Raw genomic sequence first — 25,876 nt, 5'->3', positions numbered from 1 at the left:
ATGACACTACTCGGGACTTTACACACCAAGGGTGGTCAGCTATATTAATCAGGGAGTCCATATTCCATATTATAGCTACAAATGCTTCTGTTAGCCATAGCTCAATTAAACCAGCAGCTTTGCTAAGTAGCAGAATGAAGGTTAGAAATTGGTTTTCATTGGTGGAATTAGTAGTTTGTTAGCTGGTATGACAGGTGAGAGAAATGGGCTCGAATTGGTAAAATCAATGATACTCAAGACATGCGTTGTTTGGAATATGTGAGACTTCTCACCCTTGCATCGACAGGTCATAAGAACCTAGCAAGTTGCAAGCTTGTTCCCTTAGGGACAATACTATAGGCTAAAACTCCAAATGGCCCTGTGTCCAGCTATGAACTCTGAGAGTTCCAGCTCCCTGATAATGGTTGAGGCCAACAGAATCCTCTCTCTGTGATTGTGGTGAGTCTACTTTGAGTGCCTTGCATTTCCTGCAAAATGATTGTCAGAGCACGTGAAACAACAGAGAGCTGGGACATCACTGAACTTAATATTCATAAAAACTGTTTTGTGCCTCAGATACATGGCTGCTTAATAAACATCTGAATAAATGGGCCCATATTCAGGTTATGTGCAGAGCCCTTAGGGAGCCTGGGGAGAATACTCCCTACCCAACGAGGAGGAACTGTTTATCTTGGGACCTTTACCTTCCTGGCAGGCACAGTTCTTAACAGATGACAATTCCTTGAGCAAATGTGAGAATAATTAATGAAGACAGAACATGTGGTGCCTTTTCAAGACTCACAAAGTTAAAAAAAAATGATAGCCCTCGCAAATCTAAAATATAACCCTAACAATGGATCCCAGCAGAGATAAGCAAAGTGCTTTATAGAGCTTTGGACTAAGTCTTGACAGAGACCTCTTTGAAGACCTTTACAATAAAAATCTAAACAAAGAATGGGTATATAAAACAGCTTAGTCTGACCCAAGGAAAAAGAGAACGATCCAAGACCTAGAGGACAAGGCAGAAGCTATTCTTTCTCTGACCAGTGTTGGAAGCTGTGCATCACTTCTGTTATGCTATATTCCTTAGAAGCCAACCACTAAGCCTGGCCCACACCCTAGAGGAGGGGAGTCATACTTCACCTTTTGGAGGAAGGAGCATCAGCGAACTTGTGGACAGATTTTAAAACCACCATTGCCTACATTAAAGATGTTATAGGACTTCTAAATTCATATTTCTCTCAGGAGCAGTAATAGCTATGTTTCTCTTGAGCAACCACTTTGTTTTTATTTTACAGTATTGTGAATCACTCTGTAAATTGTGTTTTCCTCTTTTCTCAGCTGTCAAGAAGCACAAAATAAAAATTTGGCTCACCTCCAGCTTGTGTACGAGAACTCAAGGCATGTGTTTTATGGATTCAGCTCACCCATGACTTCATCTTATTTTTCCCATCCTTCTTTCATATTCACTTTCTCCTCATTCCCCCCCCATATATACATAGGAATGAATAGCATGATATAGATCTTTAACCCTACATACACACATACACCCAAATCCCTTTTGAAATAAGACCATGTATAAATAAAATAAATACAATTATTTTTCATCTTTTAAGATTTGACATCACTTACATAGTTCTTTTGTTTTCGTAATAAAGATAACTACTGACTTTTTTCCATACATAATTAAACAACACAGAAAATCATGAAGTAAAAATACTCCCAAATCTCACCACCCAGGGAAACACATTATTAACATTTTGATTAATATCCTTCTAAATATCTCTTTATAAACAAACGGGCAATTCTATATAAATGGCTCTTTTTTTATTGAAGTATCATTGACCCACAATGTTACATCAGTTTCAGGTGTACAACAGTGATGTGACAAATCTATGCTACGGTATGTTGTGCTCACCACAAATGTAGCTCCCATCTGTCACCATACAAGGCTATTACAGTACCATTGACTATAGTCCCTATGCTGTACCTTTTATCCCCATGACTTATTCATTCCATGACTGGAAGCCTGTATCTCCCACTGCCCTTCACCCCTTTTGTCCATCCCCTACCGCCTCCCAAATGGATTTTTTTTTTTAAGTAGGCTCTACACCCAACATGGGACTTGAATTCACAACCCAGAGACCAAGAGTCACATGCTCTACCGACTGAGCCAGGCAGGTGCCCCTGGAATTTTTTCTTTTAAAGCTCACCATGCTATGTATGTTTTCTAGGTCAAATTAAAACAATGTTTATCATTCTTAGTAGCTGAATGGTGTTCAATTGTGCCATTATTTAACTACTGTGCTTTTTGACACTCAGCTCCCTGAACAGGTTAGAAAAAGCATTACCCCTACATTTATTATGCATCTTGCTGGGAATTTTACCTTTAAGAAGGTGAAGCATGGGGCACCTGGGTGGCTCAGTCGGTTGGGCAGCTGCCTTCAGCTCAGGTCATGAGCCCAGGGTCCCGGAATCAAGCCCCACATTGGGCTCCCTGCTCAGCGAGGAGTCTGCTTCTCCTTCTGACCCTCCCCGCTCTTGTATTCTCTCTCTCTCAAATAAATGAATAAAATCTTAAAAAAAAAAAGGTGAGGCATGGTGGCTGAGACCATCAACTTTATATAGAATCTGGCTATGGGTTCATTATCTACTGCTCTAGTTTTGAAATCTCAAAGCTGGACTGAAGTGTTCTGCCTATGAGATAAAATACGGGTACTTTCCCCAAATTTACAGAAAAATTAAAATTGATAGATGGAATTTCCACAATATTGAAATTTACTCTCGTGTATATTATTACATTTTTAGCATCTGCTACCACTGTCTTGTATTCAACTTTAATAAAAAATGGTAAAGAATTCACGCAAAACTTTATAATGAGTTATTTAATATATCAGAATTTCATGAGGGTCCATGACTCTCAGAGGCTCGGTCATTAGAGATCTGGTTCCATCAGATGGAAACGGAATATTCCTGAGCAAAACTGCACCCCCCGCCCCAATCCTGTCAAGAAAAAATAAATCGATTCAGCAAACCTAATTTGTTTTAAAATTTCAGTAACGAGGAACACTACATCAAAAACTAATGATGTAATGTAAGGTGATTAACATAACATAATAAAAAAATAAAATTTCAGTAACGAAAGGACTAGCGGAGAAAACAGGATACATTCAACATGTATTAAGCGCCGACTAAATGTGGAGAGCTGTGCTAAAAGACCGGGCGGTTCAGCCATGGTGAGCCGGACGCAGCCCCTACCCCGCAGGAGCTCAGGACAGGTAAATGGTGCTGAGAGCTCTGGTGGATGATTAGGACTCGGGACAGGTGTCCCAGCCAGAAACCTCAAATTCTGAAAGCCATTACATCTCTGCCGCCTTGAAAGTCATGATTTCCCCTTATCCCTAATCATTTGGGCTCAATTCCGAAGAGGAGCAACAGAAACAAAAACACAACAACACGTCCCCACTCCTACTCCCTCCCAAACACTGGATTATTTCTAAACTTTTCCCTCAGGATAATCAAGAGCACCTTCCGGTACAGTTACATCGCTTCCAGAAAACTACAAGTCCCATAGGCTGCACGCACAACCCAGGGGACACTCCCCGTTTCAGAACACCGCCTTACGCTCCAATCCTGAGCGGGGCCGGTGAGCCGTGGCCGCGCAGCCTGCTGGGACTTGTAGTCCGCTTCAGATTTCTTTTTCCCTGTCTGCGCAGACTCGCGCGGCCTGTGTTCGCCCTTCGGCCCCGCAGAAGCCCAGCCCAGACTTCAATGTTCCCCACCCACATCCCGCTCCATCCCCTCGGGGGCCAACCTCCTCCGGTCACGTGGGAAGCCGTTCATGCGGCGATTGGCCGTGGGGGTTCAGGGGCGGGGAGCGGGGGCCCTGAAAGGTTCCGTGCCCCTTGTCGGGCCGCTTGTTTGGCTGCTGCCGTCACCTCATGGCGACGCGGGTAGAGGAGGCAGCGCGGGGAAGAGGCGGCGGCGGCGCCGAAGAGGCTATTGAGGCCGGACGGGGCGGACGGCGACGCAGCCCGCGGCAAAAGGTCAGTCTGGGAGGCGTCCGCGTTGTTGTACGGCCGGGGGAATGCCCGGGCTAGATTTTTCGGGGTACACATCTTCACTCTCTCCGGTTACCTTTAGCCACGGGACGAACATCCGGCCTTTTTCCTTCCCGGGGGTGACGACAGTGGGAGCAGGTGGGGGAGGATTTGGGACTGGGATCGATGGGGAAGAAGGGAGCGAAGGTTGGGGTTTTGGGGCGCGCGGCAGAGGTGGGGAGAGGGCAGGGGGCGCAGCCTGGTGTGAGGGGGAAGGGGTGCGAGGCGGGGGCACGCCAGGTGTGACAGCCACGTGCGGCCGGCGCCGGGGAACCCCAGGCGCCAGGTGTTTCTTCTCCTAGCCCCCGCCCTCGGCGTGCTCCCAGTGCTCTCGGTGCTCTCCGTGCTCCCAGTGCCCCCGGCGCTGGCCGCCGCCGTCGGAGGGCTGCCTGGGTCAGCGGCTGGCCCTGCTCTTGCCGGGCAGGTGCGCAGGGCGCGCTGCGGGGTGCGCCCGGGCGGCGCGGGCGAGGCTGTTGCGCAGTAAGATAACCGCGCGGGAGCCGGGGTTGCACTGCGCCCCCCTTCCCCCGCCCCCCTGCCACTGCGCGGGCGGGCGAACGCCGCGGGGCTGGAGGGGCCATTCGGCTCCCGTGTCCCAGGGCTCGTCTCTGGGCACCACTGGCCTGGCTACACGTGGGACCGGCGATGGGAAGACGATGCTGGTGGACCTGGGTCCCGCAGGGTTGGGGGCAGCATCGCATGATAGCGGGTCTTCCCATTTAGCCCTTCCTCCCCTTTCTTGCTTTCTTTATTTACTCTTCTTTCCTTTCTTTTTTTGGGTGAACGGAAACTTGAGCGCCTCCCCCACCCTGGCCTTTGGTCTCTCTCAATCTGGGAGACAGGCTGGACCGTTCCCCTTGCCTTACTTGACTCACGTCAAGGAGTTTTCAGTGTCTCCCTGGATACAGGAAAATCGAGACCTTCAGAATGGGAGAATTCCACTTGTTCTGGAGTCAGTGGGTGGAGTTCGAAAAAGATTGCACAACAAATGGGGTACAGGGCTTTCAGGGCCCAGGAATGGAAATCCGCGGGGAAAGGCGCTGGAAAGGTGGAAACGCCTTTTTCCTTAGAGTGGAACTTATTGAAACGTTCAACTTGTTGGACGGCCTGCTTGATCACTCAGTTATTTACTATTACTTAATTATGCATTTGAATACTCTCAGAAATCACTCCTGTGTGAAATTACGAAATAATATTTTTCTTATGAGATTTATAAGCTTGAAAAAGGAGAACAAAGGTTTGGTTTACATCTGAGCAAAATGTCAAGAATTGGCTTTTAGGGGCTTGTTTCTTTCTTTTCTTTTTTTAAAGATTTTATTTATTTGACAGAGACACAGCGAGAGAGGGAACACAAGCAGGGGGAGTGGGAGAGGGAGAAGCAGGCCCCTTGTGGAGCAGGGAGCTAGGGGCCTGTTTCTAAGGTCGGGTATTTTCATATCTCCCTGCATAAGGGTGTTACTACTACTCAGTTACCTCTCTTTCTTTGTACTCTAAAATAAAGATCCAGTACTTGAAGGACAGAAAAAGAAGTTGTGGACCGAATGTACTCTAGAGTTTCAAAACTGTCACTTTGGACACTTATTTATTCCCTGAGAGTGGGGAGCCAATCTCAGTGTTTGATTTCATAGATTCCCCAGGGGAGGACTCTGATAGAAAGCCATTGCAATTGAGGACATAAGTTCCCGTTTATGTCACTAGGATAAGGACCAAGAGTCTGAATTAGGAACTGAGGTTTAATCAACTAGCATTTTAAACGACCGAGATAAGAGGTAATGACCCTTTGAGGCAGCACTCTGGGTAACAGCTGGATATGAATAGTCATATGTGTCTGTACTGTCTCATTTTTGTTTTATCTCATGTACCTTTTTTCTTTGCTCATGTTTTTCTGGGCATCTTTTTTCCCTTTTGATTTCCAACTGACTATGACCTGGAATTGAAATACATGGTTAAATATTAGTTTTTAAATTTTTATTTAAAAAAATTGGGTGACTATCTTGTGTCTGCAAAACTCAGTTCTTTATGACCCCTAATTTTTTTATTTCCTCTGGGTTACCAACTTGAAAGAATATTCCTAATTCTAACTTGTGTATTTTTTCAGGAAGCAGAAATGATGTTTAACTAATTGGAATGTTTTGAAAATATTGAGGGAATTAAAGAAGAATGTTTAGTCACTGACTTAAAGGGAAAAACAACTGGAGATGGGCTTTATTGGCTCCTAATTGTTTGAACCATCTACTTAGTCATTCTTCACCAACTCAGTTAATTGTGGCATTGTTTCATAACTACATGCATTTGAATGGTCTCTTGAGGTAACTCTTTTCTTCTAAGTTAATATTATAGTACATTTTTTTATTTTTAAGATTTTATTTATTAGAGCACGTGAGCGGGGGGAGGGAGGGTAGAGGGAGAAGCTGACTCCCCGCTGAGCAAGGAGCCCAGTGTGGGGCTCGATCCCAGGACCCCGGGATCACGACCTGAGTCGAAGGCAGACGCCTAACTGACTGAGCCACCCAAGCGCCCCTTATAGTACATTTCTTTTTTTTTCTTTTTTTATTATTATGTTAATCACCATACATTACATCATTAGTTTTTGATGTAGTGTTCCATGATTCATTGTTTGTGCATAACACCCAGTGCTCCACGCAGAATGTACCCTCTTTAAGACCCATCACCAGGCTAACCCATCCCTTATAGTACATTTCTAAGGGTCTCTTGAATTGTCTAAAACTGTGCTGATATGATAGCCACTAGCTGCATGTGGCTGTTTAAATGTTAATTGAAATTAAATAAGGGGCGCCTGCGTGGATCAGTCAGTTAAGCGTCTGCCTTCGGCTCGGGACCGAGCCCCACATCAGGCTTCCCCGCTCAGCCCTTCTGCCCTCTGCCCTTCACCCTACTTGTGCTCTCTCTAGCTCTCTCTTTCTCTCTCTCTCTCAAATAAATCTTTTTTTTTTTAAAGATTTTATTTATTTATTTGACACAGAGAGACAGCGAGAGAGGGAACACAAGCAGGGGGAGAGGCAGAGGGAGAGGGAGAAGCAGGCTTCCCGCTGAGCAGAGAGCCCAATGCGGGGCTCGATCCCAGGACCCTGGGATCATGACCTGAGCCGAAGGCAGTCGCTTAACCGACTGAGCCACCCAGGCGCCCCATCTCTCTCAAATCTTAAAAAAATAATAAAAATAAACATTCCATTCTCTTTCATACTAGCCACATTTCAAGTGTTCAGTAGCCAAGGTGGCTAGTGGCTACTGTGTTAGAGAAGATCCAAAATATTTACATCATTGCATAAAATTCTGTTTGACAACATTGGTCTAAAAGGATGGGATATACATTGTCAAGTATTTCAGGCATTTTTTAGAACACCAAGGTCATGGGGCGCCTGGGTGGCTCCGTTGTTAGGCGTCTGCCTTCGGCTCAGGTCATGATCCCAGGGTCCTGGGATCCAGCCCCACATCGGGTGCCCCGCTCAGCGAGGAGCCTGCTTCTCCCTCTCCCTCTGCCTGCCGCTCCCCCTGCTTGTGCGCTCGCTCTCTCTCTGTCAAATAAATAAATAAAATCTTAAAAAAAAAACACCAAAAAGTCATTACTCTGTAAATTTCTATGTAGAGTTTGTTTTAGGAGATTGAATTTTTTAAAAAATTAGTAGACACTGGTTTTTGAGCAGTTTTAGGTTACAGAAAAATTGAGCATCAATTACAGAGTTCCCATATATTCCCTCACACACATCGTTTCTCCTATTATTTACATCTTCCATTAGTGTGGTGCATTTGTTAGAATTGATGAGCCAGTATTGATACATTGCCATTAACAAAAGTCCGTAATTTGCATTGGGGTTCATTCTTGGTGTTGTACATTTTAAGAGTTTTGACAAATGTATAGTGACCTGCATCCACCATTACAGTATCCTACGGAATTGTTTTCACTGCCCTGAAAATCCCCCATTTATCCCTCCTTCCATTCCCCTGAACCATTGGTAGCCACTGATCTTTTTACTATCTGTATCGTTTTTCCATTTCCAGAATGTCTAAGGTAGGTTTGTTTTGGTTTTTAATAATAGAGTTTTGATGGGGAATGTTAAAAATGATTGAACTACTGTTAAACTTATTTATAGGGGCGCCTGGGTGGCTCAGTCTCGGTTGGGCGTCTGCCTTCGGCTCGGGTCATGATCACCGGGTCCTGGGATGGAATCCCATATTGGGCTCCCTGCTCAGCGTGGAGCCTGCTTCTCCCTCTCCTATTCTCCCTGCTTGTGTTCTCTCTCTTGCTATCTCTGTCGCTATCTCTGTCTCTCTCTCAAATAAATAAAATCTTTAAAAAAAACCCCTTATTTTTACGTCAGTAAACCATTTGGAAGGATAAAGATATGTAACCAAGGCTCAAATTAACAAAATCTTACATTTACATCGTGCCCCATAATTTTTACAGCATATTTGCACTTTTGTTGACTAATTTTTTTTATTTTAAAGATTTTGTTTATCTGACAGAGAGAGAGAGGCACAGAGAGAGGGAACACAAGCAGGGGGAGTGGGGGAGGGAGAAGCAGGCCTCCTGCTGAGCAGGGGGCGTGATGCGGGGGCTGGATCCCAGGACCCTGGGATGGTGACCTGAGCCAAAGGTGAGCCACCCAGGTGCCCTTTTGTTAACTCTTTAGCATCACTGGATGCTATGGAGAAGGCTGGAGGAACCGTCATTGCCCTCATTTACAGATGACAAACTGCTCAGCAAGGTCAAGTGATTTGCCCAAGGGGTGAAGCCAAGTCTAAAAACCAATACCCTTTCATCTAGACTATGATAATAAGTAGTATACTAGTGGGTGAATAGTATGGATTTTGGAGTCAAGACTCTTGGCTCTCTGCCACTTGCTTTACTAGCTGTGCAACCTTGGGTGAGTTTCTCAATCTTTCTGAGCCTCAGTTGCATCATCTGTAAAGTGGCGATGATGCTAACACCTACCACATAGGATTGTTGTGAAGAATAAGAGTTGATGAGAACTGTTCGGCACAGTGCCAGGCACGTAGAATTTTACTTGATCTGGTAGGGAGAATATACGAAAGATCCATTTCTCTTGCTTTTAGGGTGCTATTAATTTTGTAAATCTATCTACCAAGCTTTGTAGTTTTCTTTCTTCCCAGAATCTCTCTATGATAGGTAAAATGAGAAGTCCAGTCAGGGTGTGGCAAGAGTATGGGGTAGGAAGAAACCATTTCATTATCTTGTTTTTCTCCCCATTTGTGGATTTGAATCTCCACTCTTCTGGCACAGAGATTAAATAATAAAGTGACCTTCTCTTTACAACGTTGTTGTCTATTTTCAAACTTTGGTCGATTTCATTTTCAAAGGGAACCAAAGAGGCAAAGCAGTAATGAGAGTAGACCAGATATAGCACATTCCTTTAGTAATTCTATGTTTTTAGATCATAATATGCCACATTTATATGCTATATTACTAGAAGGTAGTTTGTATGTTATGTGTGTCATTTATATTGTTTTTGACTAGAGAAGTGGTTTTTTATTTTTTTAAAGGTTTTGTTTATTTGACAGAGAGATACAGTGAGAGAGGGAACACAAGCAGGGGCAGTGGGAGAGGGAGAAGCAGGCTTCCCGCTGAGCAGGGAGCCTGATGTGGGGCTCGATCCCAGGACCCTGGGATCATGACCTGAGCCGAAGGCAGACGCTTAACGACTGAGCCACCCAGGCGCCCCTAGAGAAGTGGTTTTTTTCTTTTGTTTTTTTTTTTGGTTTGTTTGTCTTTGTTTTGTTTTTGTTTTTTAAAGATTTTTTATGTATTTATTTGACAGAGAGTGTGAGAGCAGGAACACAAGTAGGGGAAGTGGGAGAGGGAGAAGCAGGCTTCCCGCGGAGCAGGGAGCCCATTGCGGGGCTTGATCCCAGGATCTTGGGATCATGACCTGAGCTGAAGGCAGATGCTTGACGACTGAGCCACCCAGGCGCCCCTTTGTTTTTGTTTTTAAGTAGGCTCCATGTCCAGCTTGGAGCCCAAAGTGGGACTTGAACTCACGACCCTGAGATCAAGGCCTGAGCTGATAGGAAGAGTTGGACACTTAACTGCCTGAGCCACCCAGACGCCCCAAGAAGTTTTTTTTTGTAACTATAGTTGACATGTAAGGTTACATTAGTTTTGGGTATACAACATAGTAATTCAACAAGTCTATACAATATGGTGAATTATGCATTTATCACAAGTGTAGCTCCCATCTGTCACCATGTAGTGCTGTTACAATACCTTTGACTATATTCCCTGTGCTGTACCTTTTATTCCTGTGATTTATTCATTCTATAACTGGAAGCCTATACCTGTCACTCCCCTTCACCCATTTTGCCCATCCTCCCACCACCTTCCCCTCTGACAGCCATCAGTTCTCTGTATTTATGGGTCTGTTTGTTCTTTTTGTTTGTTTATTTGTTTTGGTTTTTTAAGATTCCACATACAAATGAAGTCATGGTATTTGTCTTTCTCTGACTTTTCTTACCATAGTGCCCTCTAGGTCCATCCAGTTGACTAGAGAAGTTTTATGTAGGAATGTATATGTCAAATCTAGATGCCATAAAACCAGGTGTGTGTGATTTGCTTGTGTATGGGATTCTTTACAGAAGTCTTCACTATAATAGATTTTTTAATAATATGCTGTTCACATTTTACACTTTACAGAGAGCTCTCTTTCAAAGGAAAGAAATTTGAGCCCTCTCTGTTTCCTGCAATGTGCTAGGCACTTAAAATGTGCTCCCATTCTAATGTCTGCTTACCTTTGCAGAGTAGGTGATATTCCCAGGTGGATAGATACGACATCTGAGGCTCAGTCAAATAACAGAAAACTTGCTTAAATAACATAGCTCAGAGTTGCTGAAGTTGGCCTAGAGTTGATATATAATTGTGCAACCGATGTACTCTACTGCATGGACAGTTTCTGCTTACCTAGCAAATTTTAATCTAACATCCCAAAGAAATTCCTTTGCCTTTTCCTCCCCTACTCTCCCCCTTCCCCCTCATTCAGTTCCTTTTGGTTGGGTTCTAAACTGCTTATCAGTAACTTTTAGTTACTATAACAGATGTGACAGTATTTTAAATGTATAAAATAATTACAAATTTAATGTAGTATTCATTAACACTGAGAATTAGCTATGTTTAAATTTTTCCCAAGTGGAGCATTTCCAGAAGAAAATAAAAATAGGTCAGGTGACCCTTTAAGGATTTGAACCCTGAGAGTATATTTTTATGATTCAATTCATTTCCTAGTTGAAACTCTCTTGGTACTTAGAACTACTTAAATTTTATTACTTGATGGAAAAGACATAAAATAACCAGTGTCGTCCTCCTGTGCTATCAAAATAATTTCCTTAGCATTTATTGCTCAGGGTGTTGATTTGCATTCTGTGTTACATTTCCAAAATATCCCCCAGAACGACCCCCATTATCCCCAACTTCGCATTCTGTAGTCTCCCATAAGTAATATTGCTAAACCAGCACTTCTCCACTTTTTTTCTTTCCCTACTTCAGAAAGGTCAGTGTAGAATGGTTTGGCAAGGAAGATGTGCCAGTAGCTTAGAAGCACATTTTGCCAAGTATTTTATGATTTGGGCCATATTAAAAGTGAGAACGTAGGCATTTTGCATAATTTGCAAATGCATCCTTATTCAGATATTATTGTAACAGTTCTGCATGCTACAGTTTATATTGACTATATCTAATCTTACAACTCTAGAAGGTAGGTAATGTGTATCCCTAGTTTACAGACAGGAAACTGAGAGGTTGATCTCCCTCATGGCTGCATAGGAGGCAGTAAGTGGTCTGTTTGAAGGTCAGACTTTTTGGGCTCCAAAAGTTGTTACCCATGTGCCATATGTCTTGTGCTCTCTCTCTCTTTTTTTAAAGATTTATTTATTGTTTATTTTGAGAGAGTGAGAATGAGAGAGAGAGTACATGAGGGGGGGAGGGTCAAAGGGAGAAGCAGACTCCCCGCCGAGCAGGGAACCCGATGCGAGACTTGACCCCGGGACTCCAGGATCATGACCTGAGCCGAAGGCAGTCGCCCAACCAACTGAGCCACCCAGGTGCCCTGTCTTGTGCTCTCTTAACACATTTCTTGAGAATAGTGAATAAAAACATGCTCCTTGTTGAATGTAAGCTAAACTTGGTGGTGGGTCAAAAGAGTGATCATTTTTTGTTAAATGAAAAGATTGTGAAGGGTGGATTGGATCACTGGGGATATAGAAAAGCCATTATGATCTGGGAAGTTTTGAGGGGAATTTGGACCCTTACAGGTTTCATACCTTTTGTTTCACTGAGGCTTTACGTCAACCTTAAGGTAAATTATTTAGGAGGTATGCTGTACTTTAACTCTCTGCAAAAGCACCTCCAGGTGTAATTTGGATACATTGAAAGAGGGTTTAGAGAGACCTTTTTGTAAAAACCTGTCTTAAAGTCCACACAACACAGTGTTAACAAAGAGCTAAAGTGGTCTGGGTAAGTAGGACAAGGAAAAAGAGAAAGCTTGATGTTCAGAGGTACATCATGGTTGGTCCATGTGGAGCTGGTGAAGTGTGACTTCATAAAATTGGGACGAGTTGTTCCATTTAGGTAACCATAAAAGTAGAAGACCATTTTTCATCTTTTTTTTTTTTTAAAGATTTTATTTATTTATTTGACAGACCGCAAGAGAGGGAACACAAGCAGGGGGAGTGGGAGAGGGAGAAGCCGGCCTCCCGCCAAGCAGGGGGCCTGATGCGGGACTTGATCCCAGGACCCTGAGATCATGACCCAAACCGAAGACAGTCGCTTAACGACTGAGCCACCCAGGCGCCCTGAAGACCATTTTACATCTCAAGAGTCTGTGGCTTGAAGATACTAATTGTGTGACCCAGGCCCTGCACCTCTGCAAAATAGGTCAGGCCCAAGTATATTTCAGCAGCTTTGGGCATTGAAATTTTGGGGTTTCCTGATATTTTTGCTGCCTAGATGGTGTTTAGGCTAATGCTGCAGATATCTTTCAGTTTGCAGATTATCAATGAATTAAACAGTTTTAGAGCTAGAAATGATTCTGCAAATCATGGAGTTCAGCACCCTTTATTTTTATAAAATAAATAGTCATAGAAATTAAATGCAAAATCTAATGCCATCATCCTTGTTTTAAAAGGCAAATGATGTGCGTAGTCTAATACAGATGTTAGCACCTACCACAGATGTTAGTAGTATCTACTTACTACTATAAGAGAGATCATAAGGCTAAAGAAACTGTGTCCCAACTAGACCTTTTCCGGACCTCTTTGCTCATTTCTTGGCTTCTTCACCAGTGGGGGAAATCCGGTTCCCTCATCCTAACTTCAGTGCTGGTTTCCCTCTTTTTTTCTCATTTACCTATTAATGCCTCTGTGTGCTTCCGTGCTCAAAACATATTGCGACAGATCGTTGGCAGCCTTTTGCTGCCAAAAGTTAGAAGTTGGGACAACTCCTAGAACTTACTGCCTCCAGTTTATATCCCTCCTCAGAACTCTGTCATTGCTCTGGTTTTATTCATGTATTAATTTATGTTTTTGGTTAACAGCTTTATTGAGGTATAATTCACATACCATATAATTCACCCACTTAAAGTGTACAGTTCAGTGGTTTTTAGTGTACTCACAGTTTTGTGACCATCACCACATTTATTTTTAACATAACCTTGGAAGAACATATTCTCTGGAATGATATAGAGAAAGCTAAGAATTCAATCTCTGCTTTCCAAGCCCTTAGGTTCATGACCGAGGACAAACTACTTTAAATTTTATCAGTGAGTCTCTTTGTTCATCATTCCTGCCTATTAGGTAGTTCTGAGGATTAAATGAGGAAGTATATAAAGTACTGTTGGAGAGGCTTCTGAATGAGCCAGAGGAAATTTGCCTTCTGACTCCCTGTCTTTGTACTTGGTACCAGGGCCGTATTCCCTAGAGATGGTATCTGCTTGGTTAAGGGTACCAAAATAAGGAACCCTCTCAGACCATGGTTTGAGTGTGTTGGCCTTCTAGTCTCTCTGTTCCTGTTCCACCACAACCAGGACAGCAGTTCTCAAACATTTTGGTTTCAGGATCTTTTTGCATAATTTATAACTATGTTTTTGTTTTTGTGGGTTATATCTAATACAGATTCCCATATTAGAAATTAAAACAGATTTTAAATTATCATTCATTTAAAATGAACTCATATTGTACTAATTATCTATTGCTGTGTAACAAATCACCCCAAAACTTAGTGCTTGAAACAACGTTTATGATCTCACTCTTTCTATAGGTCAGGAATCTGGGTGTGGCTTAATTGGGTTCTCTGCTTCAGGGTCTCATGGACTGCAGTCATCTGAAGACTTGATGGGGATGGATCCACTTCCTAGCTCACTCATGTGGTTATTGGCAGGATTCAATTCCTTATGAGCTGTTGGCTCCATGGGTGCCCTTGGTTCCTTGCTACATGGGCTTTTCCATAGGCATCTCACAACATAGCTGCTGGCTTCATCAGAATGAGCAAGACTGTCAGCAGAAGAGAGAAGGAAGTTGCATTCTTTTGTCACATGACCATAGAGGTGACAGCCCCTCACTTTTGCCAGATTCTCTCTTCATTAGAAGTCAGTCACTAGGTCTAGCCTGCATTCAAGGGGAGGGGATTGTACAAGGTTGTGACTACCAGGAGGATCACTGGGGTCGTTGGGGGCCATGTCAGAAGCTGCCTGCCACGTATCAGCATAATGGTTTTTGAAAATTAAATACTGATTTTCCAAAATAACAGACCCCTAAATACAGAGAACAAACTGGTGGTTGCCAGAGAAGAGGTGGGGTGGGGGAATGGCTGAAATAGATGAAGGGAATTTAAAAAAAAATCAAGATGTCTTGATTTTTCTTTTTTAAGTGAGAAGAGTGGCATTATTTATTTTTTTTAAGATTTTATTTATTTGACAGAGTGAGAGAGCACAAGCAGGGGGAACAGAAGAGGGAGAGGGAGAAGCAGACTCCCCACCAAGCAGGGAGCCTGATGCGGGGCTCGATCCCAGGACCCTGGGATCATGACCTGAGCCAAAGGCAGACGCTTAACCATCTGAGCCACCCAGGCGCCCCAAGAGTGGCATTATTTTATGTTTTTGCAGGTTTCTTTAATGAATGGCTTAATAGCTGAATTGTCTCATCTGCTTCTGGATTCAGTTGGTGACAATATGCCATTGTAGTTGAAGTATACACAGACAGTCTGGCCTTACACATGTATGTAGTTGGAGCAGGGAGGAGTGTTTTAATAGCTTTTTTAGACAGTTGTGGAAATTCTTTGATATTACACCAAAACTTGGCAAGTAGTAGTTCTTGCCATTGTGGGATCTGAAACTTTACTGAACTTTTAGTACTGTCATATTAAAATCTAATGGTCTGTTTTGCACTTTGAATGGATGTTCTTTTCCCCATGCATCATTTTGTAATATCATCTGTTAGTTATTTGAAAAGTATTGGTTTACCAAATTGTATCGATCTTCCAAATGTTGACACATTTTGCTATATAATATCAAAATAATGTTAGTATCACTACTGATGTCATCAGGAGAGTTTTTTTTTTAATATTATTCAGATGTACAGCATAGTGATTTAACAATTCTTTACATTACTCAGTGCTTACTACCATAACTATAGTCTCCATATGTCACCATACAGTGTTGTTATATTATTCACTGTAGTTCCTATGTTGTACAGAAAAGTCCTAAGTATTGGGAAGCTCTCAAACTCATGGTAGCAGATAGTTTTAAAAAAATTCTAAATTTTCCTTAAAAACTCAAATTTTATCATTGGCAACAAATACTATCTGTTGTTTGCCTTGAAGTAACAGGCTCACTTCACTAATATATATATATATATACACACACATATATATATATTTTTTTTAATTTGACAGAGACAGCAAGAGAGGGAACACAAGCAGGGGGAGTGGGAGAGGGAGAAGCAAGCTTCCCGCCGAGCAGGGAGCCCGATGCAGGGCTTGATCCCAGGACCCTGGGATCATGACCCGAGCCAAAGGCAGACGCTTAACGACTGAGCCACCTAGGCGTCCCATCACTGTATATATTTTGGAGAATACGTTTGCCAAATACCCAAGTCTGAAGTCTGAATAAGTCTGGTTGGGCTTGTAGTTCAAACAGCTGCATTAGTGGTTTTCTTTACGATCCCATCACACTTTGGTGTGCAGCAGAAGTGCTTTATGTGTACTTTCTGTGTCTTCACACAGTTAAAAAGATGTGTACTCATTGATTGAGATTTAATAAAAATTTGTAATTTTATTGCTTCCTCAAGGGCATTTTTAAGTAAAAATGCCCCCTCCCCCTCCATTTAGAGTACATGGTGGTGAAGAACACCATGACTTAGAGTTTGGTGCCTCTGCCTTGATTTCTTTACTGCTTTTGTACCATTAGTGCAAATGTTAACACCAAAAGACCAATAATATCTCTATTATTATGAAAGTAATGTTTGAGGTTGCATACTGTCTGGAAGGGTCCACAGGGACCATACTTTGAGAACCACTGCCCCTGAGTTTTCTCAGAAGTGGGCTCTGCTTTTCCTTGTTTTCCTGTTGTTTTTTTTTTTCCCCCCAAGACCATTCTGTCAGAAGAGAATAGGCTTATTTTTCCTGGCCCTATTCCTAAACCTTGTTCTAGGAATGTGGAATCCCAATTATTACTGACTCAACTGCTTTATCTTGTTAATGGAGCAATTCAGTAATCCTAGCAACCAGAATATTTTTACATTTAATTCCTAATGGCCAGTATAAAGTTAGGTTTTATTTGCTAAAGGCTTGAAGAACATTCTAAACCAAAGTACATTCATCATGATTCTTTCGTGTGTGTGTGTGGGGGGGGGGGATAAAATATGCATAACGTAAAGTTTACCATTTTAACCCTTTTCGGGCATTCAGTGACATTAATTACATCAATTACGTTAACAGTATTGTGCAAACAACACAATCATCCATTTCCAGAACTTTTTCATCTTCCCAAACTGAAACTGTGTACTCCATTCCCCCTTGCCCTGAGCCCCTGGCAACTATTATTATTCTATTTTCTTTCTCTATGTATTTGACTATTGTTGGTACTTCCTATAAATGGAATCATACAGTGTTTGTCCTTTTGTGTCTGGCTTTTTTCACTTAACATATATAATTTTTTTTTTAAGATTTTTTATTTATTTGACAGAGAGAGAGAGAGAGAGAGAGCACAAGTAGGCAGGCAGGCAGGCAGAGGCAGAGGGAGAAGCAGGGTCCCCGCTGAGCAGGGAGCCCGATGTGGGGCTCGATCCCAGGACCCTGGGATCATGACCTGAGCTGAAGGCAGACGCTTAACCGACTGAGCCACCCAGGGGCCCCAACATATATAATTTTTTAAAGACTTTTGAAGATGTATTTTTTTTTAAGATTTTATTTATTTTAGAGCATGAGCAGGGTTGGAAGCGGGGAGGAGTGCAGAGGGAGAGGGACAATCAGACTCCCCGCTGAGCAGAGCCCCCCCCCCCCCCCCCCGCCCCGCCACGCAGGGCTCTAGTCCTGAGATCACTGCTCAAGCCAAAATCAAGAGCTGGGCATTCAACTGAGCCATCCAGGTGCCCCTTTTTAAAGTTTATTTAAGTAATATCTACACCCAGCATGGGGCTCAAACTCATGGTCCCGAGATCAAGAGAAGCATGCCCTTCTGACTGAGCTAGCCAGGAACCCCCCACTTAAACATATTTTCAAGGTTCATCCATGTTTTAGCATGTGTCAATATTTTACTTTTTAAGGCTGAATAATTATTTTAATGTATGTATTATATACCACATTTTGTTTATCTGTCAGTGAACACCTGGGTATTCATGAATCATGGATTTTTTTTTTTTTTTTAAGGATTTTATTTATTTGAGAGAGCACAAGCAAGGGGAGCAGCAGAGGGAGGGGAAGAAACAGGCTCCCTGCTGAGCAGGTTCCATCCCAGGACCCTGGAATTATGACTTGAGCTGAAGGCAGATGCTCAACCGGCTGAGCCACCCAGACGCCCCACATCATGATTTTTTTTTTTAAGATTATTTATTTATTTATTTGACAGAGAGAGAGAGAGAGACAGCCAGAGAGGGAACATAAGCAGGGGGAGTGGGAGAGGGAGAAGCTCGCTTTCTGCTGAGCAGGGAGCCTGTTGCGGGGCTTCATCCCAGGACCCTGGGATCACGACCTGAGCCGAAGGTAGACGCTTAACGACTGAGCCGCCCAGGCGCCCCCCACATCATGATTCTTCAAATATGATTCTTCAGGACATCCCCCATAGAAGCATTACCTCCATACCAAGCTCAATAAATGTAGGTCTCAAATAATGGACTTTTTCTCTCTTACTTCCTACTTTGCTCCTTAGTTTATCTATATAATGGAGTGACATTCTCACTATCTTAGGAATTCTAAGGCTAGACTAAATAATGTATTTAAAAAGCTTAGCACATAGCAATTAGTAGATGTTAGGTGTTTTCCTTCCTCCCTTTACTCAGAATTTAGCCTTATGTATACTATGTTAACCCTCTTTTGTAAATTCCATGTATCTCTAACACTAGGCTGGTTTTTTTCCCAGTTTATTTAAATTGAGGGAAAAATGGTAATATCACATATTAGTTTTAGATGTACAGTATTATAATCAGTATTTGTATACACTACAGAGTGATCGCTACAGTAAGTCTGTTTACCATCCATCACCATATGATTGACCTCCTTTACCCTTTAGCCCACCTCCAACCCCCTTCCTCTCTAATAACCACCTATCTATCCCCTGTATCTGTGAGTTTTGTTTTTTAGATTCCACATATAATTGAAATCATACAATATTTGTCTTTCTCTGTGTGATTTATTTTGCTTAGCGTGATACCCTCTGGGTCCATCCCTGTTGTTGCAAATGGCAAAATTTTGTTCTTTTTTATGGCTGAGTAATACTCCACTGTGTATATATACCGGATCTTCCTTATCCATTCATCCACTGATGGATACTTAGATTGTTTCCATATATTGGCTGCTGTAAATAATGCTGCAGTGAACATAGGGATGCATATATCTTTTCAAATTTGTATTTTCATTTTCTTCAGATAAATACCCTGAAGTGAAATAGCTGGATCATGTTGTAGTTCTATTTTTAATTTTTTAAGGAACCTCCATACTGCATTATCATAGCATCATAGTAGCTGCACCAATTGACATTCCCACTGTACTCAAGGGTTCCCTTTTTTTTCTGTAACCTCTCCAACACTTATTTCTTGTCTTTTTTTTTTTTTTTAAGATTTTATTTATTTGACAGAGATACAGCAAGAGAGGGAACACAAGCAGGGGGAGTGGGAGAGGGAGAAGCAGGCTTCCCGCCGAGCAGGGAGCCCAATGTGGGGCCCGATCCCAGGACCCCGGGATCATGACCTGAGCTGAAGGCAGATGCTTAACAACTGAGTCACCCAGGCACTCCATCTTTTTTTTTTTTTAAGATTTTATTTATTTGAGAGAGAGAGCAAGCAAGCATGAGCAGGGGGAGAGGGAGAGGGACAAGCAGACTCCCCACTGATTGGGGAGCCCAATGCGGGGCTCAGTCCCAGGACCCCAAGATCATGACCTGAGCCAAAGGCAGATGCTTAACCTACTGAGCCACCCAGGTGTCCCTTTGACTTTTTGGTAATAGCCATTCTGACAGGTATGAGATGATACCTCGTTGTGGTTTTAATTTGCATACCTCGTTGTGGTTTTAATTTGCATTTCTCTAATGAGTAGTGACATTGAGCATCTTTTTATATACCTGTTGGCCATCTGTATGTCTTTGGAAAATGTGTATTTAGATCCTCTGCCCTTTTTTTTTAAAGATTTTATCTATTTATCTGTTAAAGCACGCACAAGCAGGGGGAGTGGCATGCAGAGGCAGAGGGAGAAGCAGGCTCCCTACTGAGCAAGGAGCCTGACGTGGGGTTTGATCCCAGGACTCTGGGATCATGACCTGAGCCCAAAAGCAGATGCTTAACTGACTGAGCCACCCAGGCGTCCCTGCCCTTTTTTTTTTTTTTTAAAGATTTATTTGAGAGAGAGCGTGCACACTTGTGCCAGGGTGGGGGCTGATGGAGGGGGGAAATAATTTTTTTTTTAGATTTTATTTATTAGAGCATGCGTGCATGAGCTGGGGTGGCAGGGCAGAGGGAGGGGGAGAAGCAGGCTCCCCACTGGACAGGGAGCCCGATGCGGGGCTGGATCCCAGGGCCCTGGGATCATGACCTGAGCTGAAGGCAGACACTCAACCGACTGAGCCACCCAGGTGCCCCTGTGCAGAAGCTTTTTAGTTTGATAAAGCCCCATTTGTTTATTTTTGCTTCTCTTGCCGTTGCCTTTAGAGTCAGAACAAAAACAATTTCACCAAAAGCTGTGTCAAGGACCTTATCACCTGTGTTTTCTTTAGGAGTTTTATGGTTTCACTTTCAATTCTAATCCATTTTGAGTTAAATTTTGTGTATAGTGTAAGAAAGTGGTCCAGTAGTCCCGGGATCGAGTCCCACATCGGGCTCCCTGCTCAGCAGGGAGTCTGCTTCTCCCTCTGACCCTCTTCCCTCTCGTGCTCACTGTCTCTCCTTCTCTCTCTCTCAAATAAATAAATAAAATCTTTAAAAAAAAAAGTGGTCCAGTTTCATTCTTTTGCATGTGGCTGTTCAGTTTTCCCAGCACCATTTGTTGAAGACTGTCTTTTCCCCGTTGTATATTTTACCTCCTTTGCGATAGATTAATTGACCATATATGTGCATGGGTTTATATCTAGGCTCTCTTAACTCTGTTCCTTTGATCTGTTTTATGCCAGTGCCATACCATTTTGATTACTAGAGCTTTGGAGTATAGTTGGAAATCAGGGTGTGTGATACCTCCAGCTTTGCTCTTGTTTCTCAAGATTGCTCTGGTTATTTTGGGGTTTTTGTAATTACATACAAATTTTGGGATTATTATAGTTCTGTGAAAAATGCCATTGGAATTTTGATATGGATTGCATTGAATTTGTAGATTGCTTTGAGTAGTATGGACATTTTAGCAATGTTAATTATTCTAATCCATGGGGTTATCCCCATCTGTGAGCACAGAATATCTTTCCATTTATTTGTGTCTTCTTCAGTGTCTTTCAACTGTGTTTTATAGTTTTCAGCGTATGTGTTTCTCATCTCAGTTAAATTTATTCCTAGGTATTTTTTCTTTTTGATGCCATCATAGGTGGGATTGTTTTCTTAATTTCTCTTTCTGATGGTTCATTATTAGTGTATAGAAATGTAAATGATTTCTGTATATTGGTTTTGTATCCTGCAATTTCAGTGAATTCATTTATTCTAAGAGTTTTTTGGTGGAGTCTTCAGGGTTTTCTGTGTATAGAATTATGTCATCTGTAAATACGGTTTTGGATGCCATTCCTTTTTTTTTTTTTAAGATTTTATTTGAGAGAGAGAATGAGATAGAGCATGAGGGGGGGAGGGTCAGAGGGAGAAGCAGACTCCCTGCTGAGCAGGGAGCCGGATGCGGGACTCGATCCCAGGACTCCAGGATCATGACCTGAGCCGAAGGCAGTCGCTTAACCAACTGAGCTGCCCAGGCGCCCAGTGGATGCCTATTCCTTAATTGGATGCCTTTTATTTTCTTTTTCTTGCCTATTACTGTGGCTAGGATTTTCAATACTATGTTGAATAAACATGGCAATGGTGGGCATTCTTGTTCCTGTTAGAGGAGAAGCTTTCAGCTTTTCACTGTTGAGTATGATGTTTCCTGTGGGCTTGTCATGTATGGCCCTTATGCTGAGGTATGTTCTTTCTGCCTCCACTTTGTTGAGAGTTTTTATTTTATTTTTTAAAGATTTATTTATTTTAGAGAGTGGGAGAGAGCACGCGTGTGTGAGCATGGGGTGGGGCAGAGGGAGAGGGAGGAATCTCAAGCAGACTCCCTGCTGAGTGGGGAGCCCAACTTGGTGCTCCATCTCAGGATCTGGTGATCATGACCTGAGCTGAAATCCAGAGTGAGATGCTTAACCAACTGAGCCACCCAGGTGCTCCGAGAGTTTTTATTATAAAATGGATGTTTAATATTGTCACATGCTTTTTCTGCATCCATTGAGATGATCATGTGATTTTTATCCTTCATTTTGTTTATGTTGGTGTATCATTGAATTGATTTGTGGTTATTGAGCCATATTTGAGTCACTGGAATAAATCTAACGTGATCATGGTGTATGAGCCTTTTTTTTTTTTATATTTATTGAGTATTTATTAGGTCCCAGGTATTATCCATAACACTCGATACTGTTAAATTCATTTAATTCTCTGGGGCACCTGGGTGGCTCAGTCGTTAAGCGTCTACCTTCAGCTCAGGGCATGATCGCGGGGTCCTGGGATCAAGCCCCGCATCGAGCTCCCTGCTCAGCGGGAAGCCTGCTTGTGTTCCCTCTCTCGCTGTCTCTCTTCGATGAAGTAGCTGGCTCCTTCCTCCGTGAAGCCCTCCTCCCAGCCGCGGGGCAGGTCTGAACGGATCATGTGGCTGGAGTTGACTGGCTCCCCGGTGCGCGGGTGCAGCCAGGTCGTGCGGCGGAGCTCGTCATTGATGAAGAAGACGCGGCCGTCCCGGCACACGCCATAGGACCAGTGCTCAGGTAAAGTGTCCAGCCCGACCGCCGCCGCTGCCATGTTCGCCGAGAGCCCAGCCGCTGCCGTGTATGAGCCTTTTAATGTAGTGTTCAATTTGACTTGCTGATATTTTATTTTTATTTATTATTTTTTAAAGTTTTATTTAAGTAATCTCTACACCCAACGTGGGGCTTGAACTCACAACCCTGAGACCTAGAGTAGCATGCTTTTCTGACTGTGTCAGCCTGGTGCCCCTTGCTAATATTTTGAGGATTTTTGTATCTGTTTTCTTTGGGGAGATATTGATCATCTGATTCCACTTGTGAATAGTTATCCATGATTGAACTTTTTTTAAACTAGTAAAGTGATTTGGTAGATGTCCTAGCCATATTTATAAATTGAGACCAAATTTAAGTGAGCTATTTAAATTTTCAGAATTGTTTTAAGAAGGAAATAAATGAGAAGTGCTACAAAACCTCATGCTTAGTAGATCCTACTTCCATAATCCAGTAGAAGATATGAGTATAAAGATCTAGAGGTCTGGGGCACCTGGGTGGCTCAGATGGTTAAGTGTCTGCCTTCGGCTCAGGTCATGATCCCAGGGTCCTGGGATCGAGTCCCGCATCGGGCTCCCTGCTCCTTGGGAGCCTGCTTCTCCCTCTGCCTCTCTCTCTCTGTCTCTCATGAATAAATAAGTAAAATCTTAAAAAAAAAAAAAAAAATCTAGAGGTCTGTAGAGCAGGGTGAAGGGAAAAGATGACATGAAATAGCAACTCCTGCAATCTTTAGACTTTAATCTTGGGGTATAGTGGTAGAATAATGAACAAGTATAATACTGTGATATCACCCCAAAATTAAAGAATAAATCAACTTCAAAGGTTTTTTTTTAATGAAAGTAATACATTCACATAATAAAATAAAATAGAACCAAAAAGTATAAAATGAAAAGTAAGTCTTATTCATTTCCAGCTTCTAGGCCCATCTGTCATGGTAAACAATTTTGAGGATATCCTCAGAAAAATTTTTACAATATACTGGCTTAAATATGAATACATTCTTTTAAAAAGATTTATTAACTTGACACAGAGAAAGTGCAAGCAGGGGGAGTGGCAGGCAGAGTGAGAAGGAGAAGCAGGCTCCGCGCTGAGCAGGGAGCCTGACGCGGGGCTCCATCCCAGGACCCCGGAATCATGACCTGAGCCGAAGGCAGACCCAGGCACCCCTATGAATACCTTTCTAATTTATACTGAGACGTTCATCCTGCACTACATGTTTGTATTTTTCTCTACTTAATTATACCTTGGAGATCTGTCCATATTGACATGGATCTACATTATTCTTTTGAATAGCTGCAGTTTTACCTTGTATGGATGTGCATTATTTACTTAACCAGTTCCTTATTTGTAGATATTTAGGTGGTTTTTTTTGGTAACAATCAGTTTGGTAAATAGCCTTTGCCCTTGAGTGGTAATATCTTCAGAATAAACTAGCGGTAGAATTGCTGGGTGAAAGTGAATGTGTGACATTGATAGATAATGCTAAATACCCCTACAAAACTAATACTTTACCAGTTTAGACTCCACAGGACTGTACTGAGGGATTTGTTTGCTCACAGTAAGGTTTGTTTTGTTCTTTTTAAATCAACCTTTTTACATCTGGTAGGTTAAAGATGACTTACGTTTTTATTTGTATTTCTTTTATTGTGAATGAGGTTAAACATGTTCTGTAACTGTGATCTGCTTGTTAACAAACCCTTGCAAGTGGGTCTCTGACTCATTTGAAGCCCGTACAAATGTGGCCTTTTGAAGCTGGTCCAAATGGATCTTCCTCTCCTTTTAAAAAATAGCTTCTGCACTTCTTGGTTAGTTCTTTCCCATGCCAAGGTTATGAAGAAAATTTTACTTAGGACTTCTAGTTCTTTTTGGTTTTCATTTTCTGTTTTTCAGTCCTGGTTCATCTGGAGGGATGCTACAGGGTATCACTCTTTTTCTCCCGTATGGTTTGGGAGCTATCTGAAATCATTTATTTCCTTTACCAATTTGAAATGACACCATTTTTAATATAGTGAATTCCCATATATGGGTCTGCATGGTCTGTTTTGGAAGAGAGTGCTATATAATTAGGAAGTTCTCTGACAAGTATTTCATGCTTGAAATAAAAATACGGTTTCATCTGTGGGAGTTTATATTTTGAGATATTAAGAGTTTATTGTCATAAAGAATATTGGGGGGGGCACCTGGGCGGCGCAGTCGGTTTAAGTATCGAATTCATGGTGTCAGCTCAGGTCGTGATCTCAGGGTCGTGAGATCAGTGCAGAGGCTGCATAAGACTCTCTCCCTCTCCTTCTACCCCTCCCCATCCCCCAGAAAAGAATATAGACGTTGTAGAGATGTACTCCAGAATCTAATTATATTCTAGTGCGCAGTAATATATCATTTTATCTGTTAAAAATTAAAACCTTTTAATTTCACTTCACTCCTTTGTTCTAACACAGTGAAACAGACTACTGTTTAAGGAGGCATCAAGTTATGTAATACATATTTTAAAGGCTTTGGTCCAAAATGGTTAAAACAGAATTTTGAGATGAATGATTGATGCAGTGTTAACTGTGTGGAAAAGTTTGCTATCCAGAATAATTCTTTGAAAGCCTAAAATAGCTTTAGTATATAAACTATTTTAAATGATTCATATAAAGCTGAAGTCACTTTTCTGATTTAAAAAGTACATGAAGCCCCCACCCAGTACATGAAATCCCCACCAACTTCACCTATTTAAAAAAATTAAAAAGCACATGAAAATGTAAATGTTATAATAAGTTTGTAAAATTTGTATTTGGAAATATAAAAGCTTCTCAAAATACTGGATACATTTAGGAGGGAGGTTCATATTTTAAAAATCAACTAAGGCTGATAGCTGATGTCTTGAGAGATACAGAGTATTTTTGGTATCTTTCAGTATTTCCTCAGGCGGTTTCTTCCTTCACAGGCCCCCACTGGGCCTGGCAAGCATATACTCTTGTCTTCACATTCCTGTTTGGTAGTTGACAACTCTTAGGGCAAGTTATTAGAAACAGGGTTGAAGGGATTTTTAGAGATAATTCAGTTTATCCTAAGACACAAAAAAGTAGGGGTGCCTGGGTGGCTCAGTTGGTTAAGCACCGGACTCTT

General features: G+C 42.2%; 1 protein-coding gene and 1 pseudogene across 1 annotated transcript in view; one reads left to right on the top strand and one right to left on the bottom strand.

The window, feature by feature from the left end:
- The first annotated feature begins 3,884 nt into the window (after positions 1-3,884).
- The window catches only part of TXLNG (taxilin gamma), a 61,445-nt gene continuing 39,453 nt past the window's right edge, over positions 3,885-25,876 (top strand). The window contains exon 1 of the mRNA XM_025857624.2: positions 3,885-4,025. Coding sequence (XP_025713409.1) covers positions 3,921-4,025 — 105 coding nt within the window. The 5' untranslated portion in view covers positions 3,885-3,920. The remainder of the gene's footprint in view (positions 4,026-25,876) is intronic.
- On the bottom strand, positions 22,506-22,769 carry LOC112812902 (pleckstrin homology domain-containing family A member 7 pseudogene; annotated as a pseudogene).

This window comes from Callorhinus ursinus, unplaced genomic scaffold, assembly GCF_003265705.2.
Source record: "Callorhinus ursinus isolate GAN/ISIS: 27379988/994484 unplaced genomic scaffold, GSC_fseal_2.0 scaffold16, whole genome shotgun sequence".
NCBI lineage: Eukaryota > Metazoa > Chordata > Mammalia > Carnivora > Otariidae > Callorhinus > Callorhinus ursinus.
This window is presented reverse-complemented; position numbering and strand designations above follow the sequence as displayed.